This window comes from Syngnathus floridae, chromosome 11, assembly GCF_059516105.1.
Source record: "Syngnathus floridae isolate MCC-2025c chromosome 11, RoL_Sflo_1.0, whole genome shotgun sequence".
Lineage (NCBI taxonomy): Eukaryota > Metazoa > Chordata > Actinopteri > Syngnathiformes > Syngnathidae > Syngnathus > Syngnathus floridae.
Genome location: NC_142423.1, coordinates 13,502,895 through 13,521,243, shown reverse-complemented (window position 1 = coordinate 13,521,243; position 18,349 = coordinate 13,502,895). Strand labels below are relative to the sequence as shown.

Below are 18,349 nucleotides of genomic sequence, written 5' to 3'. Positions count from 1 at the left end.
GTGGAACATAATGAAGAGCACTGGGGCGGCTTATCCTTCAATTCGTACAGCGCACCGTTCCGAGGCAGTATTGATTTGCTCTCAGCTTCCAAGATCTCCACAATGTATCGCGCACATTTCTTGACCTCCGTATAAGCCAAAAAAAAAAAAAAACGTAATTGTAATACACTTAATGCTGTGATACACACGATTAGTTAAAATACGTGTAGTACACATCCAATACCGTATGTAAATGTATGTCGGGATTTGATGAGCTCAGCATAGGAGCCAGAGCCAGTAGAAGTTGATGTCATCGGGTTTGTGAACGCAGCACGGCCAGTAGTCGGCTCTTTGGTTACACGATGGCGGCCGCGACTCGCGGAGGAGGACAACTTCTATGTTCCGACCAGGAAACTGCACCGAGGCGACGACAATAAGTTGGAGACGCGAGCCGGAGCGAGGGAAGCGCATGACAGCGCCGTTCAGCAGGCCTGCGCCGGGGATTTTCCGTGTATCCAAGCAGGGGGCGCTGAAGAAGAAACTCCCCCTCTGTTTTTTATTTTTCCGCCGACTGTCACTTAGCCGGTTAGCTGTTCAAAGCTAAGGCAGCTCTCACTGAGTCGCTCGTAGCAGAACGACGGGGATTAACGCCTTGCGAGGGCGACTAAAATGGCATTTCGTTCCCACGTGTTAAGCGAGCTGGTCGTGAAGGGTACGCAGAGAGCCTTCCGGGGCCCGAAGGATAAGTTTGCGAGCACTCATTAGCTTAGCCGCCTAGCCGCGTTAGCACTTGACTTGTTCACTACTACTGTCGAGCTCTCCAATTAGCATTACCCCCACCCCCTGTAGTTTACACTGCTAATTCCGACCAGCGAGTGTCTTATTTTCCCCCCAATATATCATCCAAACGGCGGTTACTTAACGGAATGACGGAAGTGATTTGACTTTTCTACCTGGTAATTATCTCAATTCTCTAACTGCGTTCCTCAAATACCTTTTGCATGGTGAATGAAGTTCTAATAGCAACGTTTTCGTCCCTTACTTACATGCAAATCTAAAATCAATTATAGTTATAAAAACGAGTGATTGTGTGCAGTTGCACTGCAAGAATAGGCGCCTGGGCGTTCTATCGACTCATCCTTGGACAGATTATCGAAAGTAATCAAGATTACATTTGTAGTAGTCCAGGAAGCTTCCTTCTCTCCTTGCTTCAGTCCTGGTCGAGTTTGATGGACGTGGGGGACTGTTTGCCAGACTGTCCCTCCTGTACTCAGTCATGCAAGTCTTGACACATGGCATCTGTCGTTATGCTTACGGGCGGGCATCGTTTTTCTACCTGAGTCGTGCACAGCGGACAATGTTTATTAGTTAGTGCCTCAGCCCCCCTAACCACAGAGCCTGTACGCAAGCCCCCGATACAGTTGATTATTCGTCAGGGAGATTGGAACACCAACTCCTGCCACTCTGGATCAAGAAAAGCTGTCCCTTGTGTCCGGTTGGAGTAACACCCTCAAGCCAAAATCAATGCCTTCACCTCTTGCCGTGTTCGCCTGCCGACCCAACTCGCACCCATTCCAGGAGAGGCATGTGTACCTGGATGATCCCGTCAAAATCGGCCGGTCGGTGGCTCGCTGCCGGCCGACGCAGAACAACGCCACCTTCGACTGCAAGGTGCTGTCGAGGAACCACGCCCTGGTCTGGTTTGACCACAAGACTGGCAAGGTAAGTCTTAGGCACTGAAGATCACGGTTCTCATTTGATACCCTCCACAATAAATGAGGGATGACTGTCTGACACAAACCTGATCCCGAAACAGTTAAAATATTTCAGGCGGCAACTCCACAAATGGCCTGCTCAGAGTCTTGAGTCATGTTTAAATTACCAGAAGGCCTGTCACTAATGCACGCACACACAAACACTCTCTCTTTAGTTCTTTTCTTTTTTGACCTGCCATCCCTTGGGCAGACTTCCCCCTCAGAGTGTGAACTTTTAATTAAAGCCGAACAAATTGGGTTATTTTAAGGGCGCACGTCCGCCGTGCGGTCCTGCGGCAGAGACAAATCCAGCGTGGTGTTGTGGAAGGTGATAAATAATCTCAAAGCAGCGTAGAAAATGTCCCTAGCATCCAGGGGACTTGGTGTTAAATAAAGATACGCACCCTGGGTTCCTCATTATTACACGGCCAAAGGAAAAAAGGCCTGGAACGCTTCGGGATTCATGCACTGGCGTGCCAAAATATTTGCCACTCAAGTTATGCCCGCTTGACAAAGTACCTGCGAGTCATTAATCCTGCGGACAAACTGGGCCGGGCTGACCTATTTGAACAAAATACGCTTCGTTTTGGCGGAATACATGTCACGGCCGCTGCTCTTTTTACACCGCTCGAAACAGCTGGATGTTTTTCTGCCTTTTATGGTCTCGCTGTTGTTTACCGGTGCCGTCGCAGAAGGTGACACGCTGCCCTGCGTGGAATTCATAAGTGGGAAGTTCAACACCTGACGTAGATTTATCCTCCCACTGCATATAATCCGCATATAACCGATGCCCGTTAGATGGATAGATCGATAGAGTGAGAATTAAGAAAAAAATCCAACTATATATGCTGAAAAGTATTGTTTTGCGCATCTGATAAATGTCACGGATCGACCAGCAAATTTTGACATTACACCCACTCGTGGATTTTGCATAAAATGCAAAATCCTTATTTGATCCGGCCGATGAAATCTGTGTAAAGTCTCGTATACTGTAAATAACAAACAAAGGTCACTGTGGTGTCATCCCCATTAAAGTTTTTATGTTTTTGTTCTTAAACTCCTCTCATCTGAGGTCTGCAGCAGACGTGCGTAATGTGCGCTGGCCCTCGCGGGATATCTGTCGTCACTCAGCTGCCAAACAGGTTCAGCAGGCCCGGGGAGTCGCAGGCTTAGACCAAGTGTGGGCCATGGGGACACTTGGAACTTTGAGTTTTCCGCATCCACATCGGATTAGCATTCGGGTGTCGACAACAAAGAAATACAACGAAGCGTCGTGTCCTGATTTTGAATCGTTAATACCCGATGTGTAGTGATTATTGTGTTATATTTCATCGAATTGTTCTGTTGGTTAATTTGAATAGTTGTGTCTTAATGTGTGATTCATCCCACAACCAGCTTTGAAAAAAAAAGGTTTTTTTTAATATAACACATTCATTTTCGCCATTTCAAAATATATTGGCATGCCAACCATGGAGCATTTGATGTTCACCAGATGTTGTCAGATGCGCACAGGAATTAGCTAGCAGTATTTTTGCTCAATAACTGTCACTTCCTCTTGCAGTAAAAACCTTTTTTTTTTTTTTTGAATCATGTGACTTTGAGAGTTTGATCACGTCGGGCACAGTTTTGCTTTGCGCTCAACGCCAGTGACCGTTTTTACAAGGTAGGAGTGTTTGGCAGCCAAACCTGACATGCGAGTGTGTGGTACTTGAAACATGGCTTGTAGATCATGAAAAGCTTCAGGCATGGCAGTTATGTTCCATTTTTCATATTCTGAGCAAAAAAACAGAATTGTCTCCGTAAGGGCTCCCCCAGACCCAAACATATTAAGACGGCATCTTCTAAAGGGCGCTGTCTTAGTTACCCCACAGAAGCCGAAGCCTGCTAGCAAGCCACTCAGTGGTCCGCTCAGGCAGATCTGTATCAGATTAAAGCAGATTGACGACCCCCGGCGTCACCGGCTCATCCACGTGCCAGATGAGCGGATCACACCGGCAAATCCTCCAAGAGGACGTGGTTCGCCCGTGACGTCTTTGAGCAATATTCGTCCACAAGGTTGTAATCCCCAGTTTGCCCACTTTAGCGTTAAGTCCTGCATGTTTTGGTCATGTGAGCGAGGAATGCTTGGAAAAGGTAGATGATAAGCAGCATGTGAGGGTTATCAGCTCTGGTGCTTGTTGGCACGTAAATGCCAGACCAGCGTGTACTCACTTGTACTGACAACATGGACTTTTTTTGTCAAGGTTTTTCCATGCCATGTATTATTAGAAAATGGGGACACCTGAGGAATACAACCATTGAAGCTGCCAAACTGTTGATTTTCAGTTTGTCACGGGTTAGGGTGGTGGTATTACGGTTTTACTTTTGTTCTCGGATGTTTTCAGCGCCCATGCGGTGTTTTCGCTGTGTATATATAAATCAGCAACACACCCTTTTGTTGATGAGTCACAAACTTGCTTCAGGCTTCAGGTGCGGCCACACATGGAGATTTTCCACTCGATTCCCCCACCGCACCACGTGTTTGAATGTGGACGATCCGATTGGACCTTGAAGAAGTCGAGGGCCGATTGGTCCCAAAGGAGGCTCTATGTATTAAGTCTGTCCCTCAGGATGTCATAAAACGGACCGCGATTTGTGGAACTCGATCCTTCCATCCATTCATGGTGTCTGTTTGGTATTTCAGAGAAACATCCCAAAAGTGGGTGTAGAAATCTGGCAGCTGTGGCGATGAAATATGCCGAGTTGGGTTGACAAGTGATGCATTCATGACAACAGAAAGAAGAAGCTGTCTGAATTTTTTTTTTTTTAAACCTAAGTATGTACACTGGCTAACGGTTAGCTGCTAACCTGCGCCCACAACAGCCAACTCTAAAGTCATTGGTAACCAGGCCAGGCCCCGCCTCTTAAAGGCACACAGGTACAAGAGGAGGCCGTGGAGATTTTGCCGGGTGGAACGCGCAACTACAATACAAGACATCTTTATTTCTATAGCGCCTTCGCCCTAACTTAGGTCCCTCCTCCCTGTCTCCAGGTTACCATGGGGACAAGTGGTAAGTGTGTGTGCGCATGTGTGTGTGCTGCGGGTGGGCACACTGCAGTCTGATGAATGGTGAGCTCAGTGGGACTCTCTCCTCCCTCTCCAGTAGATCAACGCTGTCTTGTTTTCAGTCACAATGACGAGGTGATGGATGACGCGCCCCCCACGCGCCGCCACTATCATGCGCTTACATCAAATTGTGTGTTTGTGTGTGTGACCAGTAGCCCCGTGCGCGCGCTTCGTTTTACGTGTTTACTCGCCTCTGTAAGTACGTGCTTAACATTCACGCGCCGTCGCTGCCCGACGTGCGAATGAGTGCATGAGTTGCTGTCGTTGTTGGTGTTTTTTTCTTCACACCGTGCCGCTGTTCCTTTTTGAGGAGAGCTGCGTCCGTGTTGTGTAACGCCCTGCATCGGCGCAATGTTTACAAGCGTGCTAATAAATGATGACCATTGCTGGAGGATTCCCACACGATCAACATCAGCGTTCATCAGTTTCAAACTTGTTGAAGAAAAAACATGGCCACTGTCTGAGGTTGAGCAACATCCACGCTATGGCAACTTGCTTGATGCCAAAAACAGGCAAAGAAGCAGGAGTTCAGAACATTGAGAGATTGTCTCCACCCATCTATTGTCTGGAGCAATCATATTTTCTTAATCCTTTGTATTGAATGACTCTATTTAATTCACAAAGTATCCCCCCTTCCCTCCCCACAGTTCTACCTGCAGGACACTAAAAGCAGCAATGGGACCTTCATTAACAGCCAGCGGTTGAGTCGGGGCTCGGAGGAGAGTCCGCCCTGCGAGGTCCTCTCGGGAGACATCATCCAGTTTGGTGTGGATGTCACGGAGAACACACGCAAAGGTACACTGTGGTTTGGCTGCCGGAAAAAATTAACACTGAAAAGTTTTTTTTTATTAAGCGCTAATAGCCTGACCTTGCTAACCCGCATGTGGTGCACTTGGGATTGCCCTTAAGGACATCTCGCGGCTCACCTCAAAGCTCACACACACACATGCGCACAATATGGACATTTGGGTCAGATTTTCAGCTCCACTACCAAGCCTTTCAAATTAGCGTCCCAGCAAAAGTTCATCCTCCATGACCTCATTCCAAATGGCTTCTCGAATCGCCACAATCTGGAGTCAACAAACAGGGGACATTGAAAATTGAATTGAAATTACTAATGTTTTTTTTTTGTGTGTGTGTTTCCAGTCACACATGGCTGCATTGTGTCAACAATCAAACTCTTCCTGCCTGAAGGGATGGAGGCACGCCGACGAAGCGAGTAAGTCTAACACGGATCCATTAAGCTCGAACATGAATCGCTTGATTAGCTTTCTTCAAAAAGCGCAGCGAATCTATCGTACTTGTGCTCAACTCTGACCTTTAAATAAAATAGATGGCTTTATTTCCCTCAGAAATAACCCCCCTCCTTTTTTCAAAATAAATAAGTTGTTTTGCACAACACCTCCCCCTAACCATGCCGAAGCAGCCCGCCTCCTTCATCACCTGATGAGGTGAGTCAGTCTGCCCCCCCTCGCCCTAAGTTAGCTCTAGTCATGAGGTGCGCTTGTTCACGCACTGCTCATCTCGAGGGGCGGAGCTAGCACAAGTTCAAGGAGGACCATCCGTTTATTCAGCATCTGGCTTCAGAGCGTTTAAGGAGAGAACGTTGATGTTTGCTAACGGCAGCTCGGAAAATCAGGTCCGAAATCTCAGCCAGTTGGTCAGCCGCAGATAGTGAGGGTGAACTTTGATCTCCGCCCTGTGTCGGTGCGCCATCCGCTGAATGCAGCAGGAACGCAAGGCAGGTAACGGGCGTTTGTCCACAAGCCCGAGCAGCGTTTTTATTTGTCTTGTACTTTGTGATGTTAAGGTCCAACGCTGAGTTGAAGTGGAATTTCGATTCCCCACACCGCAAACTTGACACTGATTTTGGTCTTGAGTCTTCAGGAGCTGACATCATTGAGTAGCCTTAACGAATCCAGACTGATTTTTAAACGCAAGTCCAATTTAATATGTGCGAGCCAGCGAACGGACACTTGTATTTGCTCAGAGTTGTTTTTGGAGGTGTTACCAGACGGTTACACATTAACAAGACGCCATCATAGATATCTGCGTTGGTGACACACATTCGACTTCATGTTTTTCTTAAGTAACAGCTGGGCAATTATGGCCTAGAAGGTCATCAGGATTATTTTTTTAACATTGGAATCCGGATTATTAATCTCATTTATTCATGCTCTAAAGCAGAGTACACATTTCTATACACGTAAGAAAACGAGGGTCAACAATGGCCATCTTGGCAATATTGCTGTTGTTTGTGTGTCCTCCCCTCCCATCTGGTTCCACCAAATGTTCTCTGTCTTTTCAGTGTCATCCAGGCTCCGCTGCCGCTGCCTGTAGACAAGGTGAGGACGTAACGTGCTTGGTGGGTGTGTGCGCGGTGGGGCGTGAAGCGCTGACGGGATTTCTCTCATTTGCCCCGGTGTGTGCGTGCCGAGTGGTCAGCTGATGTACGGAATGTGTGGATCGCCGCCAATCTCTCCCCCTACATATTTCCACGAGTGGGCGGAGTGTGCAGATGCCGTCCGCTTAGCTTAGCTGAGTTATAAAAGTTACAGAGAAGAGCTTGTGGTGTTCTGTTCTGTGTCTTCCAACTGTCAGAAGAACAGCAGGGGGCCCCAGTGTAACCTGTTTAAGGAATGTAACGTGTGCGACTGACCTCATTTGAACCAAGTGACATGAGGTTCTCGATCGCCTTTCACATCCAGGCCCATTTCAAGTTGACCGCTTGAACTTTGATCCCTCTTACTGGATTCAAATACTCGCACAGTATTTGAATTAATTTTTTTGAGGGGAATTTCATTTTCTCCATCGAGATGAATAAGTAGGACTTGAGCATCAAGTGGCACAAATGGATCAACGGTTTGCCAAATTGGGACTCTCCGCCCGAAAAGTCGGAATTTTTACAAGTGCGTGTAAAATGTGTTTGCAAAATTGTTGCATCATTGTCATGTAAAACAGCAAAGTACTGTTTCAATAAACCAATACAGTAGCTAGCCTCCTAGCTAGGTAAGCTAATGTAGCATTCCCGTTTTGAATTTGTGTGACAAGAATCCCAAATATTTGAACTTTCTAGCATTCCACTCAACTCTTTTGAGCTTTTCAGTGGGCTGTCTGTCACTGAACTGGTTGTGTGTCTTTTCTAGGTTGCAGCCAACACTCCCAGTATGTATTCTCAGGAACTGTTTCAGCTCTCCCAGTATCTACAGGTAACAGCTGCCTTATCTCTTATCGCACAAAAAATAGAGATATTCAATGGTAACCAATGTTCAACTTAAGCCAGACAATGTTGTTGTTGCGAGCTGACTCGATACTCTTCTGGTTGGACCTGTGCGACAGGAGGCCTTACACCGAGAGCAGATGCTGGAGCAGAAGCTCGCTACGCTGCAGCGTGTGCTCACCACTACTCAGGAGGCCTCGGAGAGCAGCTGGCAGGTGGGAAACACCTCTTTGGAAGGACCAACGGATGGATGGAGCCAACACTTTTTCCTTTGTCAGGCACTGATTGATGAAGACCGTCTGCTGTCCAGACTGGAGGTGATGGGCACTCAGCTGCAGGCCTACTCTAAGGTGAGCCACGTTTCTCTCTGGAGTCTCCACATTGTGATCTCAAGATTGATCCAGTGCATTTTTTGGCATCCGCCGTCAGTCCCAGACGGAGGACGGCATTCGTAAGGAGCTGCTGGCCCTGCAAGAGGACAAACACAACTACGAGACCACGGCCAAGGAGTCTCTGCGGCGGGTCCTGCAGGAAAAGATCGAGGTGGTCCGGAAGCTGTCAGAGGTGGAGGTGCGACCCGCGCTTTGCTCGCTGTCGGCCCGCCAACGCAAAGCTCTGTGCTTTTTAAGACATTTGTCACCCGCCCGCAGCGCTCGCTCAGCAACACGGAGGACGAGTGCACGCACCTGAAGGAGATGTCCCAGCGAGGTCAGGAAGAGCTGAGGGAGCTGGCCAGCAAGTACAATGCTGCCGTCAATGAGATCAAAGAGCTCACTGACAAAATCAAGGTGAGGAGGCCTCGTGACGCTTTGCCATGAAGCACACTCCCTCATTTGTTGCGCTTTCAAATTCTCCAACCGGTACGCTCTTCAGATCATTTTGACGAATGAATTTCCTCCGGCAGGCAGCGGAGGGCCGCCAAGAGGAGCTGACTCAGCGGGGGGCGTCGGAGAAAAGGGAGATGGAGCTGCGCATCGAGGAGATGGAGGAGAAGGAACAGGTTCTTCAGGCACGCATCGAGGCGCTGCAGGCCGACAACGACTTCACCAACGAGAGGCTCGCCGCCCTGCAGGGTACCCAATACACACGACCTCCAAATGACGCCTCGTGCTGACTAAATATGAAGTTAACAGAACATCGGAGAGGAATCACATTCAAGTCGTAAACAAAAGAGCAGAAAACGGTTTTACATCTGAATCAATGCTTTGTCGGGTGCTCGGGGAACAAGGCAGCATACCCGCAACACGCTGATGGCCACCATTGAGATAGCCATCTCCTCTTTCCCTTGCTGTTGTCCACAGTGCGCTTAGAGCAGCTTCAGGAGAAAAGCGTTAAGGAAAACAACAGTCTGGGTGAGTCCACGTGTCTCCTCCGGCCATTCGGCTCACTTCTGCTCCTGCATGCAGCAAGTTTGATTGCGGGTTGCATGCTGCTCTGTCTTTCTTCATCCGTACGTTTCCCTCCATCACTTGTTCTTGTGCTTCCTCTCGCTGCTGCTGTCCACGGTTCAAGTGTCACAACTTGGGTGAAGCCGGTTCATTTGTCTCAAGAATGACAGGGAAGGGTGTTTGGGTTCTCTTTGCGAAACGATGGTGCTTGGTGGACTTTCTAGGTGGATTCTCAAATGGGTGGAGAAAAAAAATGATCAAGGTTGGGCTGCTGATTGGCGTCTGGTGTTGGAATGAGCTCACTGAAACGGTGTAGGTGCACGAGCAGCGAAGGGTCCCTCTGCAAATCGGCGTTTGTGTGATGTGGTCACGTGGCAGATGAAGAAGAAGAAGCCTCCCCTGCAACGACGGCGCCCGCAGAGGACCGACCGGCCGAGGACGAGCTGAACCAGCAACCGCCTGAGAGCCGCGAGGAAGATGAGGACGAGGACGATGAAGACACAGACACGGACGACGGTGCAGTTGGAGATGTGGATGGTAGTCCACATATTCAATTCAATCTCTGGACCCCATTCAGTCTCAGTTAGGAGTCTCTCTTGAATCCTGAATGTGACTTTTTAAATTTGAAGTTCTGGTAGCGATTTTGAAGCAAGGCAACACTTTGTGAACACAAACAGGAAGTGACCAAGAGCAATTTGCCTACGAAGCCGGGAACCGATATTTGAGTTTGTCACTTGAGCCGTCCGTCTTTGTCTGCGTTCTGTCCATCCACTTCTTGTCGCCATTTTGACGAATACCCGCTCAGATCTCCGTTGTGGCATCCGTCTTGAATGGTCACTCGCTCGCTGCCTTATCTGGAGGCTCTTTGTGCTCTTCTGTCTTGAGAGATCACGCATTGAACAAGTAACTCCGATTTCTCTGTTTCTGTCAGACAACTGTCACGTTAACAACAGCGGAGGAGACACCACTCGAATCCAACAGTTGATCGAGTGTCCGCGTGAGTACAAATCCAACCTCACGGCGTGTTTCAGCTTTCTTTTGGAGTTTTCCCCCATCTTTTGGGGGAGGGTGTTCTTTCTTTGCTGCCGACTCCTCCACTTGGATTCTTCATCAGCGGTGGAAGCCCCGTGATTACTTCAACGTGTGGGAATTTCTTTTGCATGCTCATCTATAAGATGCTTGAAATGTTGCGTTTTCAGAGTGTTACTCCTGAAAAGCTTCAAATTTGATCTCTGGAAAACTATGAAACCGTTCTCTAGCCCACCTAATGAAGTCAACGTCAGTTGTGTTGTTAAGTTCTCACGCTTGCTTGCTTACTGCAGCGGTGAAGCAGCTGAAAGAAGCCGTCAGTTCGTCCATCCACAAACTTTCCAACTTTGATGGTGAGAAATGTTGAAGAGGAGGGATTGTGTTGATGAATCCCACAATCGTTTCTTCACGCCATCCGTTTTGTCTGCTTGTTTATCAGATGCCCACCTACAGAACAACCAGACAGACGGAGACGACATGCTCGCCAGCCCGTGTCGACTCAAAAGTAAACATTGCTGTTCCCCAAATCACAATATTAGATAACGTTAGCAATTTGATGGACGCTAATTGTCAACTCGAATGTATTTGACAGCAATATCATTTCTACTGCTTTTAAAATTGATGATTCAGAAAAAAATGCAATCACAAAAGATGAAGACGTGCTAACTTCTGCTCACAAGCCAGGCTAAACTTGGCTGACAAAGATTGTTGTCTCAGTCAAGATCCATCACTTCATCATTTTTCCTTGACACCAAATGCTACTTGTCTACGTCCACAGGAAGCCAGATCGATGCCAAAGAGTCGGACATGTCGGATACACTGAGTCCTAGCAAAGACCGCAGCAGTGACGATACGTCAGGTCAGCCAAACTCATTTGTCATAAGTTGTTGTGTTGTTGTTTCATACTGTACACCAAGGAGAGTTTTTCTTTTCTTCACTTTACCTGTGCAACTCACAAGTTTAAAAAAAAAAAAACAATTAAAGTGAATGCGTAGCACCTCCTGATAAGAGATCAAATGTTGTGAGTGGAAAAAATGACGAATGAAAACTGTTTCAGATGGCAATATGGACGACCAGGAGCTCAACGAACCGCTGAACAGAGTAGCTCTGCTCAAAGGTAACCGTGGCAACGGGCAATGTTTTTGTGGTGTTCTCATGAAAGAAAAATAATCCGCTCGTAAGGCGTACGTCCTCCAGGTAGTATTAGTGCACCACTAAGACCAGTATCATTAGTAAGGAAAGCTCTTACATTTTGTGATGGTAAATTGGTTTGTTTTTTTTGTAGCAGAGTTGCATCGGGCCGGCTTGGAGCCCAGCGACACGGAACAGGTCATCCACCACCTCCACAGGGAGCTTCTGGAGGCCCAGGAGTTAGCCAACACCGGGAAACAGAAATGTCTGGAGCTTCAAGGTGACAGCAAATTCAGCGATAATAACCACAATCTGCATTCGAGCTCATTCGACATGATCATGTGTGCATGTGGCAGCCCGAGCTGGTCGTTCAGGAACCGCAGGGTCGCTGTTTATCGTCTTTGAGTGTCCAGAGAATCGCTATGTAAATTGGATGCATTGTTATTTTTATTTAGCTCTGCTGGAGGAGGAGAGGAAGACTAACTCTCAACAGACTGAGGAGTCGACCAAACAGATCCAGTACCTGCTGAGTTAGTACATGCACACGTGAAATACCAAACTAAACAAACCTGATAACATATTAAAAAACAATGCTCACCAAGTCGACATATGACATGAACAATAAGCAAATATTAGGCAAAATACCAAACATTAGGTGGAAAATACAAAATACTAAACGTATGAAATAAAATATCTGACAAAAATTAGAGGTAAAGTACACAAATATTAGGAATAAAATACAAAAAACATTCTAAAAAAAAAAAATTGGCCATGATTCATGACAGACAAACGTGGCTGCTCTGCTTGTTTCCGTTCCTCTGTTGACCTTCCACTTCTGCCTTATATATTTTGTGCACGTACAGCTCAGCTCGAGAAGCTGCAGGCCGGCATGGAGGACCTCAACTCCGCCCAGGAGGAGGTAGCTGCCCCTCCGCTTATGACGGCCCCTCACAAACCATTTCACATCTCACGCGTGTCCTCCCTCCCTCCCGCCTGTCCCAGATCCTCGTCCTGCGGCATGCCATGGAGGCGGCCACGGCGGAGCGGGAGCGCGACATCGCCGCCCAGCAGGAGGACCTGGGCAGCGTGCGGCGCGAGCTGGAGCGCTGGAGGAGCACGGCCGCCAAGTACGAAGAGGAGATCGGCCGGCTGCAGGAGGACTTTGCGCGGCAGCAAGGCGACAACGCAAGTCAGCTGCAGGGTAGGCCAGTAAAAAGTCAAACAAGGGCCCCCAAAGCAGGCCTTCCCCACAGCTGTCGTCACACATCAAAGTATGAACGCAGTATGGTGGCAGTGAACTCGAACTGTTCCAGTCCAACTAAACAAAGCAGAGAGAATTACGATCCTTTGTAAAGTCCGTCGGCTCGGGAACGCTGTCCTCATCGAGTGTGTCCGGCCTCCTTGGTCCTAGGGGAATGCGCCACACTGCAGCAGAGGTGTGCGTCTTTGCAGCTGGACTGTGACGGCCTGAAGAAGGAGAAGGCAACGCTCACGGACAAACTGCGCTGCCTGGAGGCCGAACTGTGCAGGTACATCCGATTGATGACAGTGAACCTTCGCTATCTCGCCCGTCCCTGAGATTAGGGATCAAAAACTGTCAACAAAAAGATGCAACTAGTAACTGCTCCCCTACTAATTTGCTCAATTAGTTGTCAACCAACTGTAGAGCTCGGTGCCATTTTGCAAATGATTGCATTGATCTAAAAGAGTTTTTTTTTTTTTTTATATTTTACTCCCGCTTGGGTCTCTGCAGCACCAAGGCTCAGAGTGTGGTCCTCGGTGGCGTTCTGGAGTCTCTGGAGAAGCGAGAAGAGGTTCTGCATGGCAAGCTGGGTTCTCTAAAGAACCAGCACCAGCAGGATGAATGTCGGCTGAAGAGCCAGCTGGACCAGGCCCAGGACCGCACGCACACGCTGCAGAAAGAAGTACTCATACACACACACAACACTCTGTTCATTATATCAGTGGTACGTCCGTAATCTGCGATTATTCGATTTATCGATGCTTTCGACATTTGATTTTGATTTTCTAGAATTGTTTTTAAAAGTAATCCTAAGGTTGGGGACCACTCAATTATATGACGTACGGCTAACTTTGTGTCACAGTATGAAGACACGCAGTCGCTGCTGTCGGACCTCCGCCAGCGTTACGAGAAAACGGAGCAGGAGAAGACGAACATCCACCAGGAGCTGGAGCAGTGCAGGAGCAACCTGAAGCTGCTGCAGGACAAGAACAGCTCTGTGAGTGCACGTGTGCACACACATGCACGCAGCGACTATGAGGGTGCACGTCGGGGCAAAGACAAGCAATCACCTGTAGCTGGTTTTTGGGTTTGCTTCTTGATGTTTCCCTGCTTTTAGTTTTCTTGTTCATTTGCAGCAGAAAAAGTGGCGTGTGTGTATTTTGTTGTTTGTGAGTCGCACTCCCGGACACCCAAGAAACCCAAGTTCAGTGGAACCTCTGACGGTTGTCCGCCACTTGACGTTTCGAGACCAAATTGAGGTGTGGTGGCACGACGCGGGTTTGACGCCGCCCCTCCCTCGTTGTTTCCTCCTCTTCCGACCCTGCGTCAGGATGTTTAACCACGCAATCTCGTGGCCGGATAAACAAAGAGCTTGACATCATTTATTTGTCGATTCTTACCATATGTCTGCAGACGTGGCCTTTCCACCAGATCGTAACAAGTGGCCCGATGAAGCCTATTTGAATTACCTGGTCTGACCACGCACATTCTAAATTCACCGAAAGTTAATTGCCGTTATAATTGCATTTTTGAAATTGTTGAATTAACAGGTATGCAGTGTAACTTTGGGTTAGGAATTCCAAAAAAGGTTTTGTGGCCATTCCTGCAATCGTGAGGACTTTTGTGGAGGAAGTGATGTCATAATGACTGACAGGCGTTGCGGGGCAACCCTCACAATTTTTTTTTTTTACCCTTTTCCCTCGCCACCGCTGCTGTGTCCTCCCATGTTTATTTGCCGGCTGATTTCTTCTTATCCCTCTCCTCTGCTCTCCTCACCCCTTCCCTCCCAATAGCCATCCATACTGCAGCCTGCCCAAGCCATTTTCATGGGTCTTGTCCTGGCTCTGCTCTACTGGTGTTTCGGCCAGTTGTGGTAGAAAGGTACATGCCGACGTGTGTCCGTCTCTGCCAGTCGCCCCTTCCCTCCCTCCCCCCCGATGTCGCCGCCTGTCTCGCTTCCGGCCCCTTTTTGCAACTTTCTGTTAAAAAGCATAATTTTTCACCCCGCCTCTTTTGCCAACTTACTGACACGGGTTGGTCACGAGACGTCTTCTCTCCAATTTTCTCTTTTGGCCCTGCGACAGAATGCCGGGATTTCATTTATTTATTTATTCTTTTTTTCAAATTCCCGGATTGACTTTGTCTTTCCATTCCGTGTCGTTGGGCCTTTTACAGGTAGATGAAGAAGGCGGGGGCAAAAATGTACAGAGTTGCAGAAAGGGCCGATAAACACTCTTCGTCTCTTTCTCTGCGATGTGAAAATGTTCCAAAGGCCGAGGCATTCAGGGGCTCACATTTGAAACACAAATTCTAAATTCTGTCAAAGAGTTTGACCCTGAACTCCCCAGAGGACATTTTCCATCCATTCTTTGCTCATCCCGACGCCGTACACGCATGTTGGTGAATGCGTCGCACACTCGGAACTCTGCTCCTCGAAATCTCCAAACTCAAAAGATGTTGTTAGCCATTGACGTATTTCGGAAAAACATTGTCTCAAAGGAGCCGAGTTCCATTTTGTCCCGAGCACGTCGGCTTCTTTTTCCTCACGCTTGCTTGCGCCTGCTTTACATCCCTGCTTGAATTTGTTCTCCAGTCCGCTTGATACTTTTTGCCTTGTTTCAAATTCTTCCTGTTCTCAAGCAGACCCTCAAGGTACCAAGATTGTATTTTCACTCGGAGACAAAACAAAGTCCATTAAATGCAAAGAGAAAAAAAAATATACACCCTTAAAACTACCAGGATAAAAATTAGACCAACCCTGGAAGTTGGGTCAATTGGGCCGTGTCTTGCGTGCGTGTTCATGCGATAACATCATCAGGATGAGTCCAAACAATGACGAGTACAGACGTGACTCGTCTCAACAAGGCCATCATTAAATATGACTGCCTCTCGCTCGGCTTTTGTTTGCCCGAACGGCAGCCTTGTAATTGGAACAAAGAACCCATCTCAATCTTTTACACATTGAGGGTCTTTCAAGGTCCAACTAACACTTCTCCTGTCCAAGTTAGCAAAATGGACACCACAATACAAGCTGCTAACGGCAAAACCATTGTTGTGTGTTTGTGGTTTGCGCGTGCATGTGCACATTTTGCGTCTGCCAACAGGGCGGCTGGAGCCCCTGGATGCCGGCCATCGCAGTGATCGTCGCCGTGACGGCAGCCATCATCTACCCCAACCTCTCCAAGAGCAGCTCGGCCTGAAGCACTCGGTCTCACGCACATGCACGCACATCCCGTTTATTGGGGCTTTCTTGTGTGGGCCAGACAATGTCTCAGTCACAACCCTACAAAAAGCATACACACAGACACACACGTATGTGCATTGTTTGCGAGGAGTGCGCCACTGCGTCACTTGTATAAAGTCAAATTGTATATAATTGTAGAGGGAATATAAAAGGTTGTGGTTTCTCACAGATTTATTTTGTTGAGCGGCGGGAAGTTTAGTTTATTTTGGGGGTTTTCTCATTTTTTAATAATCTGTGCTCTTACTCAGTCATGGTGATTATTTTTCCGTTTTTTGTCAAATTGCCACGGAGCCAACCGAACTTCCACATAAAGAAAGGCCAACCGAACTTCCACACGAAGAAAGACGCCTTGCGGCCCAATCGTTTTTGCCCGTTCTGTCCGACTAGCATAAATAACTAAATAACCATTTGTTGTTGTTGTTGTTTTTTTTGCTTTTATCTTAAACCCCCAAAAATAGCTTTGTGTTTTGAGAATTATGAGATGCAGGATTTTGGTTGCTGGCAAAAATGCAAACAAGTTTTCAAAAAATAACAAAACGACTTTGTTTCAGAAGAAAAACAAAAACTCATTGATTGGCAACATGGTAACTCGTCGCTTATTTGTCAGATTTGAACATTTTAAATAAATATCATTGCTGTCCATAAAAAAAAAAACTCGATTGTATTTTTATCCTAAAAGAAATTTGAGTTCTTTAGTGGAAGCTCTGCTCGGCTCGGCTCCAAGTTGGCCATGTTTAATGACATCTGAAATGGCCACCAGTTTTTTCCCCCCATTATTGATTTTTTTTTTTCCGAGGGAGTGGGAGAGAGGTTTTGAAACTTGAAACCAAATGATCAAATATGGTAAAAACATATGTTTTTTTTTATGGTAACTTTGAGGGCACACAAAAAGGGGGTCAAAGTGCCTCTAATGTAACTTAACACAAAAATTTGTGCACACAACCTCTCGCACGCTCACACAGATTCCCAGTGCGTCAATGTTCGTGTTGTGCTGTTTGTGAGCATTTTCACACTTGAATCAATAGCAAGTCAAAAAAATAAAACTTTCTGTGAACCGCTGTCAACTCTGTATCACCTTTATCTACTTGATCCATTTCACGTTGACTTCACCTTGTCAACTTCAGCTTTTTTTTTTGTCAACTTTCTAAAACTTTTGTCAGATATTCCAATTGCCAAGTTTGTCAAACTTCCCGCCAACTTTAGATTTGTCTTTTTTGTCAACTTGTTTTTCAACTTTTGACAACTTCATGTTCACTTGGTCAACTTTTGTAACTGTGACATCAAAATTTAACATGTTGCTTGCCAAGTTAACATTAAGTTTGTCAACTATTTGTCAACTTCCGGCCAACTTCGTGTTGACATTATAAACTTGATCATATTTTGTCAGTTTACAAGTTTGTCAACCTTCAAGTCAAAAACGTCCTTTCCACCTTGTCAAATTTACACCAATTTTTGCATAAACTTCCGAAGTCCAAGCGCCAAATTTCATGTCAACAAAAGGACCTTTAGCTGTAGCACCTTTTTTTGCACGCATTTGTGTGCGCGTGCGGGAAGTTGTGTAGCGCTGTGTATCACTGTTTGTGTAGTGTCTCGTCACATCCATGTTTGAAAAGAAGAAAATAAAGGAATTATCGTGAGGAACACTACAGTACACGGATAGAGCAAGAGAAAATTGTAAAATGAAAATGCTATTGAATGATGTGCTACTAGAACTATTTTGTTAAAGATCTGTTGTTAGCCACGACAATGGGGGAGTATGAGAGTATATATATAATATATATATATTATATTATATATATATATACATACATACACAGAGAAAATGTTTGAAATAAAGTTGTAGCAAGCTGACCCACCACAACTGCGTCCCGTGTCTTCTTGCACCAAACTGTCATATAAATCACTCTCCATATAATTTAATGTTATGTGGTTCCAAAACATCTGTCGGTACCGTCACTAAGAGGGCACGCGTGATTCATTTCGCGTCAGATGAGCAAGCCATAATTAAATCACGAGCCCAGACCTGCTGAGATGCTAATATTTACTGAGGTCACTGAACGCATTTGTCCTGCACACCTAATGGATTACGCAACAGTTTGGGCGAGACAGACACTCGCTCCGTAGATAAAATTTACATTTTGATTGAACACATTACAAATGTTAAATTATCATATATTTCAAGAAATATGGGTGTATTAAAACATTTCTTAAAATTGTTTCATGAGTTTAATAAAAATGTGAATAAAATACATTTC

The 18,349-nt window shown here is 46.6% G+C and overlaps 1 protein-coding gene across 7 annotated transcripts; it reads left to right on the top strand.

Moving 5' to 3' along the window:
* Positions 1–280: 280 nt before the first annotated feature.
* Positions 281–17,158, top strand: slmapa (sarcolemma associated protein a). 7 transcript variants are annotated; one of them, XM_088390865.1, is made up of 26 exons: positions 282–1,701; positions 5,487–5,634; positions 5,986–6,058; positions 7,148–7,184; positions 7,986–8,048; positions 8,179–8,274; positions 8,338–8,409; positions 8,489–8,629; positions 8,710–8,847; positions 8,964–9,132; positions 9,361–9,411; positions 9,826–9,984; positions 10,379–10,444; positions 10,770–10,829; positions 10,916–10,981; positions 11,255–11,335; positions 11,534–11,593; positions 11,765–11,887; positions 12,063–12,137; positions 12,471–12,526; positions 12,610–12,808; positions 13,019–13,136; positions 13,361–13,532; positions 13,713–13,847; positions 14,644–14,731; positions 15,955–17,158. In XM_088390865.1, the coding sequence occupies exons 1-25, from the start codon at positions 1,504–1,506 to the stop codon at positions 14,725–14,727; spliced, it is 2,640 nt and encodes an 879-aa protein (XP_088246991.1). In that variant the 5' UTR covers positions 282–1,503; the 3' UTR covers positions 14,728–14,731; positions 15,955–17,158. The 7 variants fall into 7 exon arrangements, with proteins under 7 accessions (XP_088246986.1, XP_088246985.1, XP_088246989.1 ...); XM_088390861.1 differs by having other exon boundaries at positions 11,762–11,887; XM_088390860.1 differs by lacking the exon at positions 14,644–14,731 and having other exon boundaries at positions 281–1,701.
* Positions 17,159–18,349: the final 1,191 nt, after the last annotated feature.

What these genes read in the sequence shown, in the direction of transcription:
- slmapa (XM_088390859.1), top strand. Translation starts at nt 1,504, where the DNA reads ATGCCTTCACCTCTTGCCGTGTTCGCCTGCCGACCCAACTCGCACCCA. An exon ending in TAAGGAAAACAACAGTCTGG is followed by an intron (nt 9,412 to 9,825) that starts GTGAGTCCACGT and finishes GTCACGTGGCAG; the next exon opens with ATGAAGAAGAAGAAGCCTCC. An exon ending in GAAATGTCTGGAGCTTCAAG is followed by an intron (nt 11,888 to 12,062) that starts GTGACAGCAAAT and finishes ATTTTTATTTAG; the next exon opens with CTCTGCTGGAGGAGGAGAGG.